General features: G+C 43.1%; 1 protein-coding gene across 5 annotated transcripts in view; it reads right to left on the reverse strand.

Annotated features, from left to right (window-relative positions):
• Positions 1 to 13,966, reverse strand: part of UPF3A (UPF3A regulator of nonsense mediated mRNA decay) — a 52,944-nt gene extending 38,978 nt beyond the window's left edge. For 4 of the 5 annotated variants that reach the window (XR_007769252.1, XM_050922285.1, XM_050922303.1 and 1 more), the window contains exons 1-2: positions 13,772 to 13,918; positions 12,245 to 12,351 (exon numbers count right to left, since the gene is read on the reverse strand). Coding sequence is in view for 4 of the 5 variants with exons in the window: in XM_050922285.1 (XP_050778242.1) it covers positions 12,245 to 12,351; positions 13,772 to 13,903 (239 nt within the window). In the remaining variant the exon portion in view is untranslated. Of the gene's footprint in view, positions 1 to 12,244; positions 12,352 to 13,771 lie in introns of all 5 variants that reach the window. The other variant, XM_050922270.1, reaches the window with a different exon arrangement.
• Positions 13,967 to 19,051: the final 5,085 nt, after the last annotated feature.

The raw sequence follows: 19,051 nt of genomic DNA on the forward strand, positions 1-19,051 counted from the left end.
GAGATGTTCGAAGAATGGCTAGCCAAAAACTCCAAAGGTAATAACAAAATGTTTTTTTAAGTACATCAGAAGTAGGAAGCCTGCTAAACAACCAGTGGGGCCCCTTGATGATCAAAATACAAAAGGAGCGCTTAAAGACGATAAAGTCATTGCGGAGAAACTAAATGGATTCTTTGCTTCAGTCTTCAAGGCTGAGGATGTTAGGGAGATTCCCAAACCTGAGCTGGCTTTTGTAGGTGACAAATCTGAGGAACTGTCACAGATTGAAGTGTCAGGAGGTTTTTGGAATTAATTGATACACTCAACATTAACAAGTCACCTGGACCAGATGGCATTCCCCCAAGAGTTCTGAAAGAACTCAAATGTGAAGTTGTGGAACTATTAACTAAGGTTTGTAACCTGTCCTTTAAATCAGCTTTGGTACCCAATGACTGGAAGTTAGCTAATGTAATGCCAATATTTAAAAAGCGCTCTAGAGGTGATCCCGGCAATTACAGACCAGTAAGTCCAACATCGGTACTGGGCAAATTAGTTGAAACAATAGTTAAGAATAAAATTGTCAGACACATAGAAAAACATAAACTGTTGAGCAATAGTCAACATAGTTTCTCTAAAGGGAAATCGTGTCTTACTAATCTATTAGAGTTCTTTGAAGGGGTCAACAAACATGTGGACAAGGGGGAGTCAGTGGACACAGTATACTTAGATTTCCAGAAAAGCCTTTGACAAGGTCCCTCACCAAAGGGTCTTATGTAAATTAAGCTATCATGGGATAAAAGGGAAGGTCCTTTCTTGGATTGAGAACTGGTTAAAAGACAGGGAACAAAGGGTAGGAATTAAAGGTAAATTATCAGAATGGAGAGGAGTAACTAGTGGTGTTCCTCAAGGGTCAGTCCTAGGACCAATCCTATTCAATTTCTTCATAAATGATCCGGAGAAAGGGGTAAACAGTGAGGTGGCAAAGTTTGCAGATGATACTAAACTACTCAAGATAGTTAAGACCAAAGCAGATTGTGAAGAACTTCAAAAAGATCTCACAAAACTAAGTGATTGTGCAACAAAATGGCAAATGAAATTTAATGTGGATATATGTAAACTAATGCACATTGCAAAAAATAACCCCAACTATACATACAATATGATGAGGGCTAATTTAGCTATGAGTCAGGAAAAAGATCTTGGAGTCATCATGGATAGTTCTCTGAAGATGTCCACGCAGTGTGCAGAGGTGGTCAAAAAAGCAAACAGGATGTTAGGAATCATTAAAAAGGGGATAGAGAATAAGACTGAGAATATATTATTGCCCTTATATAAATCCATGGTACACCCACATCTTGAATACTGTATACAGATGTGGTCTCATCACCTCAAAGAAGATATTCTAGCACTAGAAAAGGTTCAGAAAAGGTCAACTAAAATGATTAGGGGTTTGGAGAGGGTCCCATACAAGGAAAGATTAAAGAGGCTAGGACTCTTCAACTTGGAAAAGAGGAGATTAAGGGGGGATATGATAGAGGTATATAAAATCATGAGTGATACTGAGAAAGTGGAGAAGGAAAAGTTATTTATTTATTCCCATAATACAAGAACTAGGGGTCACCAAATGAAATTAATAGGCAGCAGGCTTAAATAAAATAAAAGGAAGTTCTTCTTCATGTAGTGCACAGTCAACTTGTGGAACTCCTTACCTGAGGAGGTTGTGAAGGCTAGGACTATAACAGTGTTTAAAAGAAAACTGGATAAATTCATGGTGGTTAAGTCTATATATGGTTATTAGCCAGGATGGGTAAAGAATGGTGTCCCCAGCCTCTGTTTGTAAGAGGATGGAGATGGATGGCAGAAGAGTGATCACTTGATCATTGCCTGTTAGGTTCACTCCCTTTGGGGCACCTGGCATTGGCCACTGTTGGCAGACAGATACTGGGCTAGATGGACCTTTGGTCTGACCCGGTACAGCCGTTCTTATGTAGATCACACAGGCACCATGCGTATGCTGTTAATGGCTGGAGCAACCAGCAAGACTTTTGGGTAACTGTCACCTCCCAGGAAGCAGAGGGCTCTCTCCTCTGTGCTTGGTCATCTCAGTAGGAGTACTCATGTGTTTCATGTTAAACACATGCTTAGATGCCTGACTGAACTGAGGCCTAAATTATTTCAGTATTTATTAGAGATTAACTTGATTGCATAGTTAAACTGCTCATATCAAGTACTTTTACTTGTTGCTCTTTGTTGCCAAAGCAGAAATGCTGGAATTAAAGACAATGTTAGTCTAAGAAAAATGAATCTGTTAATAAAATTCCTAATTAAATAAATGAAGTTGTTTGGTAGACATGCCAAAAATTAATTGCGCATCCAAGAAAAATTACTGCCTGGCAAAACTGAAAAACATGTTTAATGTATTTTTATAAACAATTTCAACTATTAAAGAAATACACTAGGACAGATGAAGCAGAAACAGGCTTCTTTGAATACACCAGATGTGGAAAAAAAATTGGAGCAATTTCATGTTTATTTCCTTATCCCTTAAATTCTTGCAATTTCATATTGTCAAAAAAAAATTAGGAGTGTAACTGAAGGGAGAACTATAGATCTTTCTCTGTCCATTAAGGAAACTGCTGTGCCTCTGAGCTGCATGCATTTGGACCAACTGCCAGATATCTCTGGAAGTAGATGATGGTTACAACTCCTATTAATACAGGTTTTGTGTATGAATTTAGGACTAGTACTCCACCGTTTGCAGAAAAGAAAAATATTTTTTGCCATTTTTAGGTCCTGATCCTGTAAAGTTGCAGAGCATCCTCAATTTCCACGTACTTTACATGGGAGTTGAAGGTGCTCAGCACTTTATAGGATCAGGCACTTATTACCTATAAAATATCAGGAATCTTGACACGGAACAGTAACCATTGTAAAAGAGAATAGAAAACAAAAAATATTTATTCTCTCAGAAACATTTCTAAACACCTAATATTTCAGTAGCAGATGTTTTCCACCTACTTTTGCACCACAATCTATTTTCCCCCGACATATGAAACAGCAATATTTTTCTGTCCTTTTACATTTACATTTGTTATATTGAATACACTTCACAATTGAGTCAAACATTTAAAACAGTGAATTTTATTTTACATTAAGCATTTATTATTGCTGTTAGCAGAGGTTAAATATGTGACTACCAGAGTGGACAGAATTTTGTACTCTGGAAAATACAGACATCAAAAATTATCTTGCATGTTTTGAAGGGATCCAGTGTAGCCACAATATTTACAGTAATAAAAGATTTTAAATGTTATGGACCAAAAACACCATTCATAGCACACAAAAATGCAAAAACGTGTGCAAAGTTGCACTATCAAAGTGTGATTCTCCCCTAGCTATAGTTAGTTTATTACAATAAATAAGTATGGCTATGAGAGTACTTAGCAATTGTGGGTTCATTCCTCAAATGAAGCCATTTCCACAGACAAACCCAAGATATTTAATTTCTAGGAGATGAATCAGAGAGGTAGGGCCAGCCAGTTTGGGATCACTGTTGTACTCTGGGAAATGTGAGAGGTGTGAAAGCTATCAAGCTTTCCACTTTATACTCTCCTTGTGAGGTCCCTAATAGTTACTCCTGGGGAAATTCTGCGTCATTGTGCACAAGCAGAATTTATGTGCTACGCAGAATTTTTTTCCCTGCAGAAAGGTGCTGCAATTATGCCTTTCGCCCATCAGGGGCCACTGTGGCAACAGAACAGAGAGCAGCTGCTCCCCAGCCAGCCCCAGCTGCAGATAGGGAAGAGAAGAGGCTGTGTTCCTCACACCACGCTCCACGTGGGGCCAGGTCAGGAGGCACAGGGTATGTGGGGACAGACACTGTGAGGCACATGGGGCTGCTGTAGGGGTCACAGACTGGGGTTCAGAAGGGCTGGGGGGGAACAGAAACATTTGGTTTATATATTTTACAAAAAAAACCTCCACAACCTACAGTGAAATAACACAAGACCACAAAAGTGAGAAGACTCACAGCCAAGATACCTACAACAATTTTACCACAGATATTAGTCAGAAAATGAAGGGATTCCTCCTTGTGCCCTGATGGGACAGGAACATAAACTGTCAATTTTCTTGAATTTCTGCTCTTGTAAACCCCTTTCCCCACACATTATGGAGTCTGAAATAAATTCCCCCATCCGTGTACATACTAAAATACAGTTGAGGAACAAAATTTGACAATTGTCCACATACACTGTGATGTCAAGCTAAAATACACTGGACCAGATTATGTGCTGCTTTGCACTTTGTGTGGTTATTTATAATATGTAAAGTGTATGAGTGAAAAGGAGCTATAAATTTAGAATTGGTAATTCTGAATTGACAGCATTATATATCTATAAGACCTTCACTTTGCATGTGTATAAATGACCACATAAGGTGCAAGGCAGTGGAAATTAGGGATATTATGAACTTCTGGATGATCAAAAGTATACTAACCCTATCAACCCAAAAATAGCATTGTCCTTTGGAAGCTCTGCAAAATGTGCTCTACTCTAAGGGTCTTAGGTGCTTTTCAAGAGGCACTCAAAAACGCACAGGATTGGGCCATTGGGCCTTGTCTACAGGGGACACTTTTTCAACACAGCTTTCTTCACTATAATTATAGTTATAACTAAACTAAAAGAGTGCATCAACACTGTTTTGTGTGAAGTGGTTTAGCTACTTCTTTTGTGAATTGTAGCATTCACACAGTATCACGCTTTCTTGAAAAAAGTGAACAGCATTTTGGGCAGGTATCCCAGGATTCACTGTTCTATACTCAGTGCAGTATGGTTTGCTTATCATGTTGGATTGTGGGATATCTATTGGGCCTCTGGGACTTGGTGTCAAATTCCAATGATTCCTTCCACAGTATCCCAAAACTGGTCTGGTTTTCACTAGCGAGTCATTTTCAACTGTTTTAGTTGCAAACAATTTTTCAAACGGCTATCAGGCAGCATGGAACACCATGACGCAGACACTCATTAATACAAACACAGTCCAGAGGTACTGTTAATCATGCAGGCAGGTGCTTTTGAGGAGAAGGAAGAATGCCATCACTATAACCACTAAGATTTCACATGGATACTGCTAGAGGAGGAGGAGAATGAAACCAAGCAGTTACTTCTGCATGACATTTTACTGGACTGGCTTCACTTGGTGGAGCACTGTCTCTGGGCCTGGCTAGCCATCACTGAAGGTAGTCCTGGTATAACTAGCAGTGGAAGTGGAAGGCCAGTTCCCTGGAATCTACACAGAACTTACCCTAGAACTCCAGTGCCAAATCACTAATATCACAGTTCCTCTCAGTGTGGAGAAGTATGTGGCCATTGTCATCTGGAAATCTGCCTTATCCAATTGTTACTGGTCACTAACTAACCAGTTTGGTGTTGGTCAATCAACTCTTGGGGCTGCTGTCATGGAAGTGTACGCTCCCCTCCAATCTTCTGGGTTTTTTGCTTTGTGCTGGGACCCACTCATGAGGTCAGAAAACATCTCCTCCCTCATCCTCTTTCTCTTCCCTTGGTGGTTGACCAGGCACTCAGCTACTGATAACGCTCCTCTCTATGTGGGCCATGCCAGGCCAGTTGCTCGGAGAACAGAGAAACAATAAAGCAGTTACTGTACCAATATTAGCCATCATGCCAACAATGACAGAATGTTACCTCTATTATTTACCATCAAATTATCAATTTTGGAATTCCATTGTCTGGCCTGGCGTGCTAGAAGATGGTAAGACAATTTAAGTTATTTTGCCTCAGATCAGGTCAGATCTCTACACCATGGTGTAAAGATACCCTTTAAATGACCCCTTATACAATTTTTAGGGGGTGAGAAGAATGGAGAGTGTGGTTCCCCAAGGAATAGGCTAATAATTGCATGTACACCCCAGGGGGCTGTCCTTAAATGGGGAACATTATCCTGAGGTGTATTCTTAAGAGGCAGAGATGGGTCCTGTGCAGAAAGGTAAAGAGACAACTTAGAAAATATGCAACACGCTACATGCCTGGATGGTGCTCCCTCAAACTGTTGCTTAATGGAAGGGAAACACTACCTAGATGGGTGGCCCTAAGAAGCAAGGAGCAATTTGTCAAATGCTTGCCAAACTAGATTGCTATCTTTGCCTACAATTCTCATTTATCATACCATTGGACGAGAGCAAAGTGTGCTATAAAAAATATAGAATTTTGCAGCTGTGAGGCACGTCCTGTTAACAATGCAATGGGTTTAGGAATGTAATATACTGCAATAAATGAGTGCTTGATGAAAAGATCCTTTTGTAACACCTGCAAATCACAAATACTTTACAGAGTCTATGCAACATAAAAGACTTAAAACAGCCTCTGTAATCTCAAATGGCCAATTTAACATGTTTAACTTTACATGTATGAAAATCTTAAGATCTAAAAAAGCTCAGGGCAATGACAAAACTGAGGGCTTACATGCATTTTCTACTGGTGTATTTTTTGCTTTTTTGTTTTGCTACAATAAAACTGACTAAGATGCAATGTATTTGTCTTTTTAATTTTTTTTTTCACAGCTGCAGGGCCACTATCTTTTTCAGCATCACAAGAATGACAAGCAGGGAAAGTAGGCAGAAGTGGCTGAGAAGCAAGAAGCATCAAGCAGCATGGGAAAGAAAGGGGATATATGTTTTGGGCATGGAATTAAATATTTTTGGGATTAAAAAATCCACTTGTAACTGTTGTATTTTCTGTCTTAGGTGCCATTTTGAGCATGCTGCGGGGTCTGGAGAAAAGCCAAGCAAGTGGAGGCCAAAGGGTGCTGCATTGGGGCAGACATGTCCATGCTCTGCTGTGACAATATCTGCCAGACATGACAGGGCACAGCCAGTATCCAGATGAAAGTTTTCCAGATCCCCCTAAACAGGCATTAATAGGACTGACAACTGCTTAATACTTACTGGATGAGGTCCACTGCCATATTGTCTCTGGCTGGGCACTGGGGAGGCATCTCTGACTGAATCTCTGGCTGGCTGGAAGGAGTGCTGAAGAAATCTTGGTTGTCTAGAGGAATCGTCTCCTGCCTGGGAGTTCAAGGCTTCCTGTGGGGTTTCTGAAGGCATGCCTGGCTCACTGAGGATTGTGGCCAAACGATCCCACGTATACTGGGGTTTTGTGGTGGCCTCTATGGCAAAAATTGGATTCAGTTCTTCATAGCAGGCGGGTGCACTGGGATTTTGATTTTGTCTTCGGTGTTTTTGTAATTCTGCTGCAGCACTTTGGTGTGGCACTGGAATGTGTCCTGAGAGTGCTCCTTTTCCTGTTTTTGATCTGTTAGCCACTTATAGATCTTTGCATTTCAGTGACTGCTGGAAAGATGAAACTGAATTTGCTCCTTTTAGATGGGCTTGGAGTGTGTCAGCAATGAAACCATTGGGGGATAGCTAATCAAGATAACCCCTGTGCATTCGAGAATGCACAGGTAACCAGACAAACCAGTCCAATGTGAAGCAATGAGTGTGGGATATCAGTGGGATGACTACCTGAAGTAGTACAGTTAATTCAAATGGGGATGTATCCACATGAACTTTATAGCAGTATAACTCATTCAGAAATTGTGTTATGTTGTTACCAAAGCAGATTAACCATAGGAGTATAAGAAGCAAAACAAAGGAAAAAAAGATTGTTTATGTGTGGACACAAGGCAGCTCGTGTAAAAAAACGCAGATATACCAAAAACAATTTCCATGTAGATAAGGCCTAAGTCTCTTTGGAGACATCAGATTGATGACTGAGCACAGAATCTGAGTACAAATCATAGAGGGAAAAGGTGCCTCTCAGTCCAACCCTACAGATCATTAGTTTATTTAAGGGTCAAAGAAGCATAAAAAAAGTCTGACATCCCAAGAAACAGATGTCAGAGTCTTCAGTGTTTATTTTCTTTATTTTCTAAAAATTATGTATTCACAGATTTCAACACCTCAAAATGTAGTAACCAAATAACATTTGAAAATGCAGCTTTATTTTCCTTGTACTTTTTGCTTTACTTAATTGTCAAGAGTAATTTTTTAAAGCAGATGAATTTTACAAAGTGATTTAAGTGTGCCCTCATCTTTCTCCCACCAATACAGAATGATCTGCCTCTTCAGAGATACATGAATGGGACAGCAGTATCAGCAAGTCATGAGGGTACTGCAAGCCCTACAGCTCAGAAAAAAGTTCACACTAAATAACTTACTCAATCTATTTAGTCCCTTTTTCAACATTTGCAACATCCATGAGCAAAATGCAACTTTTTCCTCTTTAAGTGCTGTTCATATTTACCTGACAATTTTGATGGTCTGGTGCTCAATACTCAAAATTAAAACTGTGTTGGTCACATAAACCACATGGCAGTGTTTCTGTTATACACTGCTACCTCGATATAATGCCACCCAATATAACATGAATTCGGATATAATGCGGTAAAGCAGAGTTCTGGGGCGAGGTGGGGCTGCGCACTCCGGTGGATCAAAGCAGTTCAGTATAACATGGTTTCACCTATAACGCAGTAAGATTTTTTGGCTCCCAAGGACAGCGTTATATTGAGGTAGAGGTGTATGTGTTCTGTTATTTTCTATATTGGAGAGGACAATGGTTACACAGAATATGACAGAGTTTGCAAAACCCTCACCAGAGTCCTGGCACACAGGCAGTTAAACAAGCCAGACAAAGATCAGACGGTAGCCTTCACAATTAGGTCTTTCTGCATGAAAAATATTTATTTGCAGGAATGCGAGCAGAGAAAAATAAACTTTAAATCTATGACCTGCTTTGAGTTGCCTAATCTTTCTAGGAAAGATGGCTCTCTATGGACTTGTGCCCCAGACTGCTTGGAACATTTCCTGGCAGATAGCCAAACAAATCCATTGAAAACAGAGAAACTCTTTTAGGAGAAGGTTTCAATCTGCCTTTGTTATTTTTCCATTATCTACTGGAAAGGGCAGCACAGGCTGAACAGGAGCCCACAGAACATCACACTTCGACATATGAAGGCACTTAAGAGTACTGATCCATTACAGATAGAGTGCCCTTGAATCCTTGTTTTCTTCAGTATCTGCCAAACTCCAGGTTGGCATATGAGCAGCCTAGACCGACAGACTAAATAACTGAACATAACAAAACTACTCTATATTAACTTACAGTAAATCTATCACTTAACTAATTAAAACTGTCTTAAACTGATTCAAATAAAAATGACAAGTATGGAGCAACCACACAAGTGAGATTATGGAAAGGAAATTTGGCAGTTGAGAACTATTTCCCCTCTTTGTAGCCTCAGCTGGTGGTTCAATGTCTGAGGGGCTTAGCGCTCCAACAGTCATTGCTAATAAACAGTTCGAGGGTTATAACCAGAGGTGCACACATGCCTTTAGTTTGGATCTGTTAGAGACAATTCTCTAAGAAGAAAATGTCAGATATGCACAGCTATACACTGCACACTCTATTAATTTAGGATACATATCCATGTACAATTGCTTCATGACAATTTTAAGGGTGTTTGGGTTGCATTAAGGGTACATTTCTTCCCTTTCTGAAATTTGTTTTGTTAGCCAGTGAATGCTGTCTTAACATTTATGGCACCATGCATATTAAATACATGTATTAGCAACCTCAATTTATATTCTTTGTTAGTTAACTTTCTTATTTTGTTTAACTGTTTTTGAAATTGTTAATGAAATAAATAGTAATATATTGGATGTTAGCGTAGATTTTCAATGAGTCTTGGAGCACTGGCGAGGTTCCAGAAGACTGGAAGAACACAAATGTGCCAATTTTTAAAAAGAGTAAATGGGATGACCCAGGTAATTATAGGCCTGTCAGCCTGACATCAATCCTGGGTAAGATAATGAAGTGGGTGATAGTGGATTTGATTAATGAAGGATTAAAGGATAATAATGTTATTAATGCAAATGAACATGGATTTATGGAAAATAGATCCTGCCAAACTAACTTGATACATTTTTGATGAGATTCCAAGTTTGGTTAATAAAGATAATAGAGTTGATGTAATGTACTTTAAACTTCTACAGGGCATTTGACTTGGTATCACACAACATTTTGATTAAATAAATAGAACAATATAAAACTAACATGGCACATAAAAGCTAGCTAACTGATAACTCTCAATATGCAACTGTAAATGGGGCATCATCATTGAGAGGGTATGTTTCCAGTGGGGTCCCACAGGGATCAGTTCTTGGCTGTATGCTATCTAACAATTTTATCAATGATCTGGAAGAAAACATAAAATCATCATTGATAAAGTTTGCAGATGACACAAAAATTAGGGGAGTGGTAAACAACGAAGAGGATAGGTCACTGATTCAGAGAGCTCTGGATCATTTGGTAAACTGGGTGCAAACAAACAATGTGTGTTTTAATCACACCTAAATGTAAACATATATAAGAATAAAGAATGTAGACCACGGATCAGCAACCTTTGGCACATGGCCCGTCAGGGAACTCCGCTGGCAGGCCAGGTCAGTTTGTTTACCTGCAGTGTCTGCAGATTTGGCCGATCGCAGCTCCCACTGGCTGCGGTTCGCTGTTCCAGGCCAATGGGGGCTGCAGGAAGCAGTGGCCAGCACATCCCTCGGCCCGCGCCGCTTTTCGCAGCCCCCATTGGTCTGGAAGAGCAAACCACAGCCAGTGGGAGCTGCAATCGGCTGACTCTGTGGACGCTGCAGGTAAACAAACTGACCCGGTCCACCAGAAGATTTCCCTGACGGGCCGTGTGCCAAAGGTGCCGATCCCTGATGTAGACCATACTTACAGGACAGAGGACTCTACCTTGGGAAGCAATGACTCTGAAAAAGATTTTGGGTCACAGTGATTAATCATCTGACCATGAGTTCCCAATGTGACACTGGCCAAAAGAGCTAATGAAATCCTGGGAGGCATAAACAAGGGAATCCCAAGTAGCAGCAAAGCAGTTATTTTACCTCTATATTCGGTACTGGTGCAACTGCTACTGGAATTCTGTGTCCGTTCTGGTGCCCAAAATTCAAGAAGGATATTGATAAACCGAAGAGGGTTCAGAAAAGAGCCACAAAAATTAGTAAAGGTCTAGAACACATGCCTTATAGTGAAAGACTCAAAGAGCTCAAACAATTTAACAAAGAGAAGGTTAAGGGATGGCTTGATTACAATCTAGAAGCATCTACATGGGGAACAAATATTTAATAATGGACTCTTCAAAAGGTATAACATGATCCAATGGCTGGAAGCTGAAGCTAGACAAATTAAGACTGCAAATAAGGTGTAAATTCGTAAAGGTGAGAATAATTAACTACTGGAACAATTTAACCACAGACATAGTGTGATTCTTTATCATTGACAATTTTTAAAGCAAGATTGGATGTTTCTCTAAATGTTCTAGGAATTATTTTGTGGCCTGTGTTATACAGGAGTCACAATACAGGAAGTGTTATTCAGGAAATCATTTCTGTCCTTGGAATCTATAAATGAAATAAGATGCTATCCTTGAGTGCCCAGGTGTGTAAATTTAAAATTAGCTTTTTGTGAATATCCATGTGAATAAAACTTGATTGCCTGAAAGCCTGTAGAAAGCAACAAGATGTGAACAATGAAGAAGTTAATTCATTTTAAATTCAAATGAACACTTGTGGAAAAATGGCTGCAGTATTTGCCCAGCTCAACACCAAGAAAGAGAATAAGTCAGACAAGGTGTACAAAAAGTTTAGGAAAACATCTGTTCTACTTCACCAGTGAAAATAGTTTATAATATATATATATATAAATACTACCTACCTAACTAAAACAAAAAAGATAAAGGCTTCATAGACACAAAATATAAATTTGTTATGTGACTATGCCCAGGGTTCCTGAGGCCTTGTCTACACTACAGGGAAAAGTCGATCTAAGCTACGCACTTTGAGTTACATGAATAGTGTAACTCAAGTCGATGTAGCTTAGATCTACTTACCGCAGGATCCACACTACACATTGTCAACAGGAGACCCTCTCCCGTGGACTCCCCTTACTTTTCTAGATCTGGCGGAGTACAGGAGTTGACGGAAGAGCGAGCTGCAGTCAATTTAGTGGGTCCTCACTACACTTGCTAAATCGACCGCCAATGCATCGGTCACCGTGCATCGATCCGCTGCTAAGTGTAGACAGCCCTTAGTGAAATAGGTTGCTTACAAGCTCATTGAAAGTACCTCTTTCCTTCTTAGTGCTGACAAACAGCTCCTCCTCACCTGGGATCAGCAGTGCAAAATTCAAAATAATCGTGGGCAGGTAGCGGATGTAGCTGCTCTTCCAGTTGCTCCTTGGTTAGACTAGGAGGAAGCCGGCGAATAACTACCTATAAAGTAATACAGTTAAAAGTGAAGACTCATTTAGTACTAATCTAAATATTTAAATATTGTCAAAATAGTAACAAACTACATTGAATCTTTCTGAAAACTCTCCCTAGAACTACCAATTTCAATGGGATCCAGTCTTACCATATACTCCTGCACTAGGATGCAGTTTCTGTCACATACAGATGAGGGAATGATAGCTAATACATGTAATATAATTGTAGGACAACTAGAGAGTTTAGAAGCAACTATAGTTGAGCTGAGTATAAAATATATTAAGTTATGTAAAATCAAATTAAGTCACTAAATATATAAAATACAAAATTCTCTCTGTATAAAATGATTTAACATGAAGTAACTTTCTCAAAACACTTTTGTTGCAAGAATAATACATACTATATGTGACCTAATGTCTTCTACCATTTAATTCCACAAAACAGTTAGGGACACAATTCGCATGAAAAACACACGGCTGGAGTGCTGTCAAATGCGTAGAGCAGGGAAATGAGAGGTCACGATTCATGTGTTCTGTTCCCAGCTCTCACTCACCGTCTCACTTTAAGCAAGTCACACGGCCTTCCTGTGCCGCAGTTTCCCCATTTGTAAGGAATTTTGTAAGAATTGCTTGTAAAGTGTTTAGATGAAAATTGCTTTATAAAAAAAATAATAAAGTTGGTGTTGTGGTGCTTTGCAGGGATTCCTTCCCCGGGACAAATTCCCTACTCCTCTGCCACAGCATTTGTCATCTTGAGGTCCCTTCCAACCCTAATATTCTATGATACTTCTATGATCTTGATTTTTAACTCACAAAATGTGACCAGGCAAGCAGATTTGCAGTGATAGTGCTTGTAACTCAAATCATGTTACAAAAGTGGATCAATATCCTTATTCTTGCTTTGCAGATGGGCAAATTGAGGCACCGAGACTGCTCCAACCACAAACCACACTGCCTGCTAAACACTATGAGAAATCTTTAGAATATAAAACCTACCCCCCATTCTGGGTAGAGTCTCACAAGAGGTCCTAGAACCTCTGCCAACCATTCAATAAGCTGCCACCCTGGTACCCCTGCACCACCCCAAGCCCCTGTCATCCCTGTCCCCGCCCCTTCCCTGCTCTCCCACGCCACGCAAATCCCCCTCGCACCTCCCTCTCTTAGGCAAGTCCCCGCCCCCCATTCCCATGGGCAAATCCTCGCCCCCCGGCAAACCCCCGCCCCTCCCCACGTCCCTCCCTCCGGCAAATGCTCCCTTCCCATCCACCCTCCCCCTCGCAAACCCCCCGCGCATCCCCCCGCTCCTAGGCAAATCTCCCCCCGGCAAACCCCCACCCCTCCCCCAGGCAAATCTCACGTCCCTCCCTCCGGCAAACCCCGCCCGCCGCGCGCTGTCCCTGGTGCTGACGCGCCGGCCGGCCGCGCACCTTGCTCAGCGCCGCTCTCTTCTCCTCCCGCTGCCTGCCCAGGGCCAGGTGAGGCGGCGGCGGCGGGCCCGGGGGCGGCGGGGGGGTCTCGGGGTCCCGGCGCGGTGACTCCCGCCGGAGCGGGGTCTCCATGGGCCGCTGCTCCCGGCCGCCCCCGCGCGCCAGCCCCGGCCCGGCCTCCCGCTCCGACCTCATGCAACCGCCGCCGCCGCGACACCTCGCGAGACCCGCCCGCACACGTGCCGCTCAGAATCTCGCGAGATTTCAGCCCCGACGGCAAAGGTGGGGGGCAACTAGCGCGAAGGGCGGTGGGCCGCTGGAGCGGCGCCGATCCCCGGGCGGGGGGCGGTGGCTGCAGGCCCAGGCTTCCCCCGCCCTGCCCGGGCTCCCAGGCTCTTTGCAGCGCCCGGGGCCGCGCTTCCCCCATGTGCACCGGCCGGGCCTGAGCCGAAGCGCTGCTGCAGAGCCGGGCTGCGAAGGGGCTAGAGGCTCAATTTGCCTCTTTGCCCTGCGCCTTTGCCTTTACCCGACGCCTTGCGAGATCTCTTGCCCAGCGAGCCCCTGGCTGGAGAAATCCTGACAGTCAGAGCACCCGTTTTTCTGGCATTGTAATAGTTCATGTATGAATAGCTCTATGAGAAAGCAGTACAGTCATTTCCTGATCCCTGGCCTGGTTGTCTCGTTTCCATGTAATGGTTAGAATTCAAAACTGCATCGCCCCTGAGGGATGACCAAAAAAAAAAAAAACCTTTAAAGTTGTATCACGCATGACTGACAGAAGTCTCACTGTCTGAAGAGTATCAGAGGGGTAGCCCTGTTTGTCTGGATCTGTAAAAGCAACAAAGAGTCCTGTGGCACCTTATAGACTAGCAGACGTATTGGAGCATGAGCTTTAGTGCATCCGACAAAGTGGGTATTCACCCATGAAAGCTGATGCTCCAGTACGTCTGTTAGTGTATAAGGTGCCACAGGACTCTTTGTTGCTTTTCCTGTCAGAAGAGTCACTGCCCTTGCCATCAGGCTGGAGGAGGGCATTGGGCTTTGTTGGTGAGAGAGCTTTCAGTGAATCAGACTTGCCAAACCTGCCCAAAAAAACAAAAAACCCGCAGAAATTGGGCTTGTTTTTTGGCTTAATTGGCTTGTGAGTTGTTGGCTAGTTTTTGGCTTGTGGCTTGACGCTTGTTGGGGTTTTTTTTTTTTTTTAATCAGCTCCTGGCAAGCAGGGACAAGGGTGGGGGAGGGAGTCAGGGGTGTGCAGTGGGTCCACCACAGTCTAAGACTACACACCGGCGGAGATCTAGTATGCAGTGTTGGGGATCCTAGGGACTGGCTTGTTTTGAAATGGGATTAGCTTGATTGGTTTATTGTGAAAGTCAGGGTGCTTATTTACTGGGTGAAAGTTGGCAACTGTGCAAATGTGATCTACACGTTCAGGTTGCACGTTTGGTTTAAACTCCTGCCATGGCAGTCACATGAAGGAACTGCGAAGAAAAGAAAGAATTTATTGAGCACTAACAATTTATTTTTAAATGGTTTTCAAACATAAGGAACCACCTCATCCAAAGAGACATTCCTGATATGTGGCATTTCCCACACAGGTTATAGACCTTGTTACATAAAAGGAGGATGTGATTTAGGAGATGAGCACCCAAACAACCTCAACTCTGGCTTGTAGTGACATCATGAGGGCAAATATGTGGGAAAAGCCATCTACAATTAGTTTAATTTAATCTGGGACCACAAATAATAAACTCCTTTAATCATAATCATATGGTTATTGCATGGCATCACACAGGGCTGAGTTAAGGTTTTTTGGTGCCTTAACTGAACTGTACCATGCTTTAACATATTTACCATGTGTCAAGGTATTATTCCCATTTTGAACTTTAGAGTCCAGAAAGTGGGGACCTGCATGTACCCTTCTAAGCTTAATTCCTAGCTTAGATCTGATAGTGCTGCCACCAACCAAAAATATAGTGTTCTGGTACACTTCCCGTCTTCCAAACCCTTTCCTGGGGGACCCAAGACCCAAACCCCTTGGGTCTTAAAACAAAGAGAAATAAACCATTCCCCCTCCTTTCCCCCTCCCAGACTTTCCCTGACAGATCACTGTGATCCAAACTCCTTGAATCTTAAAACAGAGAGGAATTAACCTTCCCGCCCCCCCCTCCTTCCCCCCCACTCCCTGGTGAGTTCAGACCCAATCCCCTTGGATCTTAAACAAGGGGAAAAAATCAATCAGGTTCTTAAAAAAAGAAAGCTTTTAATTAAAGAAAGAAAAAGTAAAAATTATCTCTGTAAAACCAGGATGGAAAACGTTTACAGGGTCTTCAGCTATACTTAGACTAGTGGGACTCCCTCCCACCTAGACTAAGTTACAAGTTACAGCAAACAGAGGTAAAATATCCTTCCAGCAAAATACACATTTGCAAATAAACTAAGACTAATCCGCCTTCTAGCTAGTACTTACTATTTTGAACATGAGAGACTGTTTCAGAAAGATTGGAGAAAGCTGGTTGCACGTCTGGTCCCTCTTAGCCCCAAGAGCGAACAAAGAACAACACAAAGAACACAAACAAAGACTTCCCTCCACCAAGATTTGAAAGTATCTTGTCGCCCGATTGGTCCTTTGGTCAGGTGTCAGCCAGGTTCACTGAGCTTGTTAACCCTTTACAGGTAAAAGAGACATTAACCCTTAACTATCTGTTCATGACACCATGCTTCAACCCATGTTAAGGCTGAAGTTTAACCTTAACTCTGAATTTCCTGGGTTTGTAATGTTTGGTTTTGGGATAAGTACAACATACCTGTAATGTTTTTTTACCCTTAAGTTACTGATACGTACTCTCAACCTTCACTCCATCTTAAAATAGTTTGTGATTCAGAATTTATAATAGGATGGGATTTTAACCATATTGTGAGACCTTCTCCAGTTTTCATAGACATTAAGTGAAAATTACCTAAATGAGTCATCTCTGACAATAGATTTGAATATACCAGCCAGTACAGAGAAAAGAGGCTCAAATGGGATCACCTTGCTTTCTTTCACCCCCCCCTTCTCCCATGAGTAATTTGGTACAAAACTAGTGAAATCTAGGGAGAGATATCATTAACATATTAGGTGTTAAAAGCACCTCTAATACGTATTTTTGTATAGGACTTGATAGCTTAGTTCCTTTACACAATGAAACCAGAAATCTGTGTGAACACCACAGTCAAATGCACAGGTAAGTGTACTTGTATTATAATTAAGGCTATGTTTTAGTCACGGGTATTTTTAGTAAAAGTCATAGACAGGTCATGGGCAGTAAACAAAAATTCACGACCTGTGACCTGCCCATGACTTGTACTATATACCCCCTGACTAAAACGTGCTGTGAGTGCTGGAGGGGACCACAGGTGCTGGGGGTGGGGCACAGCCTGGGGAAGTGCCATGGGTGCTCGGGGTGGCGCAGCCCAGGGGGTTGCCATGAGTGCTGGGGAGAGGAAGCGCAGCCTGGCGCGGGGGATGCCGTGGGACTCGGGTGGGGGGAGTTGCAGCCCAGGGGGCACCACTGCTGCTGGGGTGGGGGGTTGATGGGGATGGGGCAAGCTTCCTAACTAGTTCATAGGAAGCAGTGCCCCCGCTCTGCCCCAAGCCCCAGTTCTGCAGCCCTCATTGGCTGGGAACCATGGCCAATGGGAGCTGTGGGGGTGGTGCCGGCGGGTAGAGGCAACACATAGAGCTAGGAGCTGAGAGAGGGGAGTTCCTATCACCCTTCCGGAGAGCTCCCTCCCAGGTAAGCACTGCCCCACACCCCAATCACCAGCCTTGAGCCCCTACCACACACACCCAAACTCCTGCTGCTGGGAGCAGGGGAACCATGGCCAACCAGCACTGCAGGGGCGGCACCTGCAGACAGGGCAGCACACCTCTGCATAGGACCTGGAGGGGGAATATGTTGCTGCTTCTGGAAGCCTCACGGAGCGGGACAAGTCCCCGACCCTGCTCCCTGGCTGGAGCAGGGCAAGCCCCTGACCCTGTACCCTTGCAGGAGCTTGAGGGTTGGATTAAAACATCTGATGGGCTGGACGCCCTTTTGAAACTGTGATATACCATAAACTGATAATGGGTGGTGTTGACCACAAACTGGAGAAACCATCTGTGGGACGGGAGTATGGACACGTGAAAGTACGTGTCCTTCAAGTCGAGGGTGAATCCAGGGAAGGGATGATGGAAGCCAGGGAGACCATGCGGAACTTCAGCTTCTTCATGAATCTGTTGAGATTTCGCTGGTCTAAAATAAGTCTGAGCCCACCCTGGGCTTTTGGGATGAGGAAATACCAGGAATAAAACCCCTTGCCCTTGAGCTACTGAGGAACCTGCTTTACTGCTCAAGTTTCTAGGAGCATTTGCATCTCCTGTATGAGAAGTTGCTCGTGAGAGGGCTCCCTGAAGAGGGAGGGAACAGAACTGGAGAGAATATCCCAATTCTACCATGCGTAAGACCGAGTGGTCTGGGTGGAGAGTCCGTCCTTTGTTCTGTAAGAGGAGGTCCGCTCTCAAGGGGAGAGCTCGTGGAGCACACACTGCCAAGCGCATCAGGTAAGGGAACCAAGTCTGCCTGGGTCACATTGGAATGATCAGTATGTTATGGGCCTTGTCGGGATTAGAGGTATCGGTGGGAATGCGTATATGAGTGCTGTGTCCCATGTGACGAGGAAGGCATCCCCCTGGGGGCTGGGGTGCTAGGCCCACCCTGGAGCAGAAAAGTGGGCACTTGTTGTTTGTTGCTGATGCAAAAGGTCCACAGATGGAAAGCCCTATTCCTGGAATATTGATTGGAAGACACTGTCTTGTATTTCCCATTCATGTTGGGGTGAACGCACCAGTTCCAAAATTTCATGGCCTCGGTGCAGAGTGAATAGGAGCGAGCTCCTCCTTGGCAATTGATATAGAACATACATGCTATGTTATTTGTCAGTATGATGATTGATTCGTTTCGTCTGACCAGGACTTATTGCCTGTACGCATTCTATACCACTCGGAGCTCCAGGAGACTGATGTGAAGCCGGGTTTCCATTGCTGACAACTTGCCTTGTATGGTGTGCTGGTCCAAGTGAATGCCGCAGTCTATCAATGACACATCGCTCATGATTATTAGTGATGGTGGATCCTGTTGGAAGGGGATCCCTGTGCAGATGTTTTCTGGTTTCATCCACCACTGTAGTGATCCAGTGACTTTTGGGGGTACTGTCTCCCTTTTGTTTAGATTGTGTTTGCTAGGAGTGTACACTGTG

The sequence above is a fragment of the Gopherus flavomarginatus genome, chromosome 1, assembly GCF_025201925.1.
Source record: "Gopherus flavomarginatus isolate rGopFla2 chromosome 1, rGopFla2.mat.asm, whole genome shotgun sequence".
NCBI classification, from domain to species: Eukaryota; Metazoa; Chordata; order Testudines; family Testudinidae; genus Gopherus; species Gopherus flavomarginatus.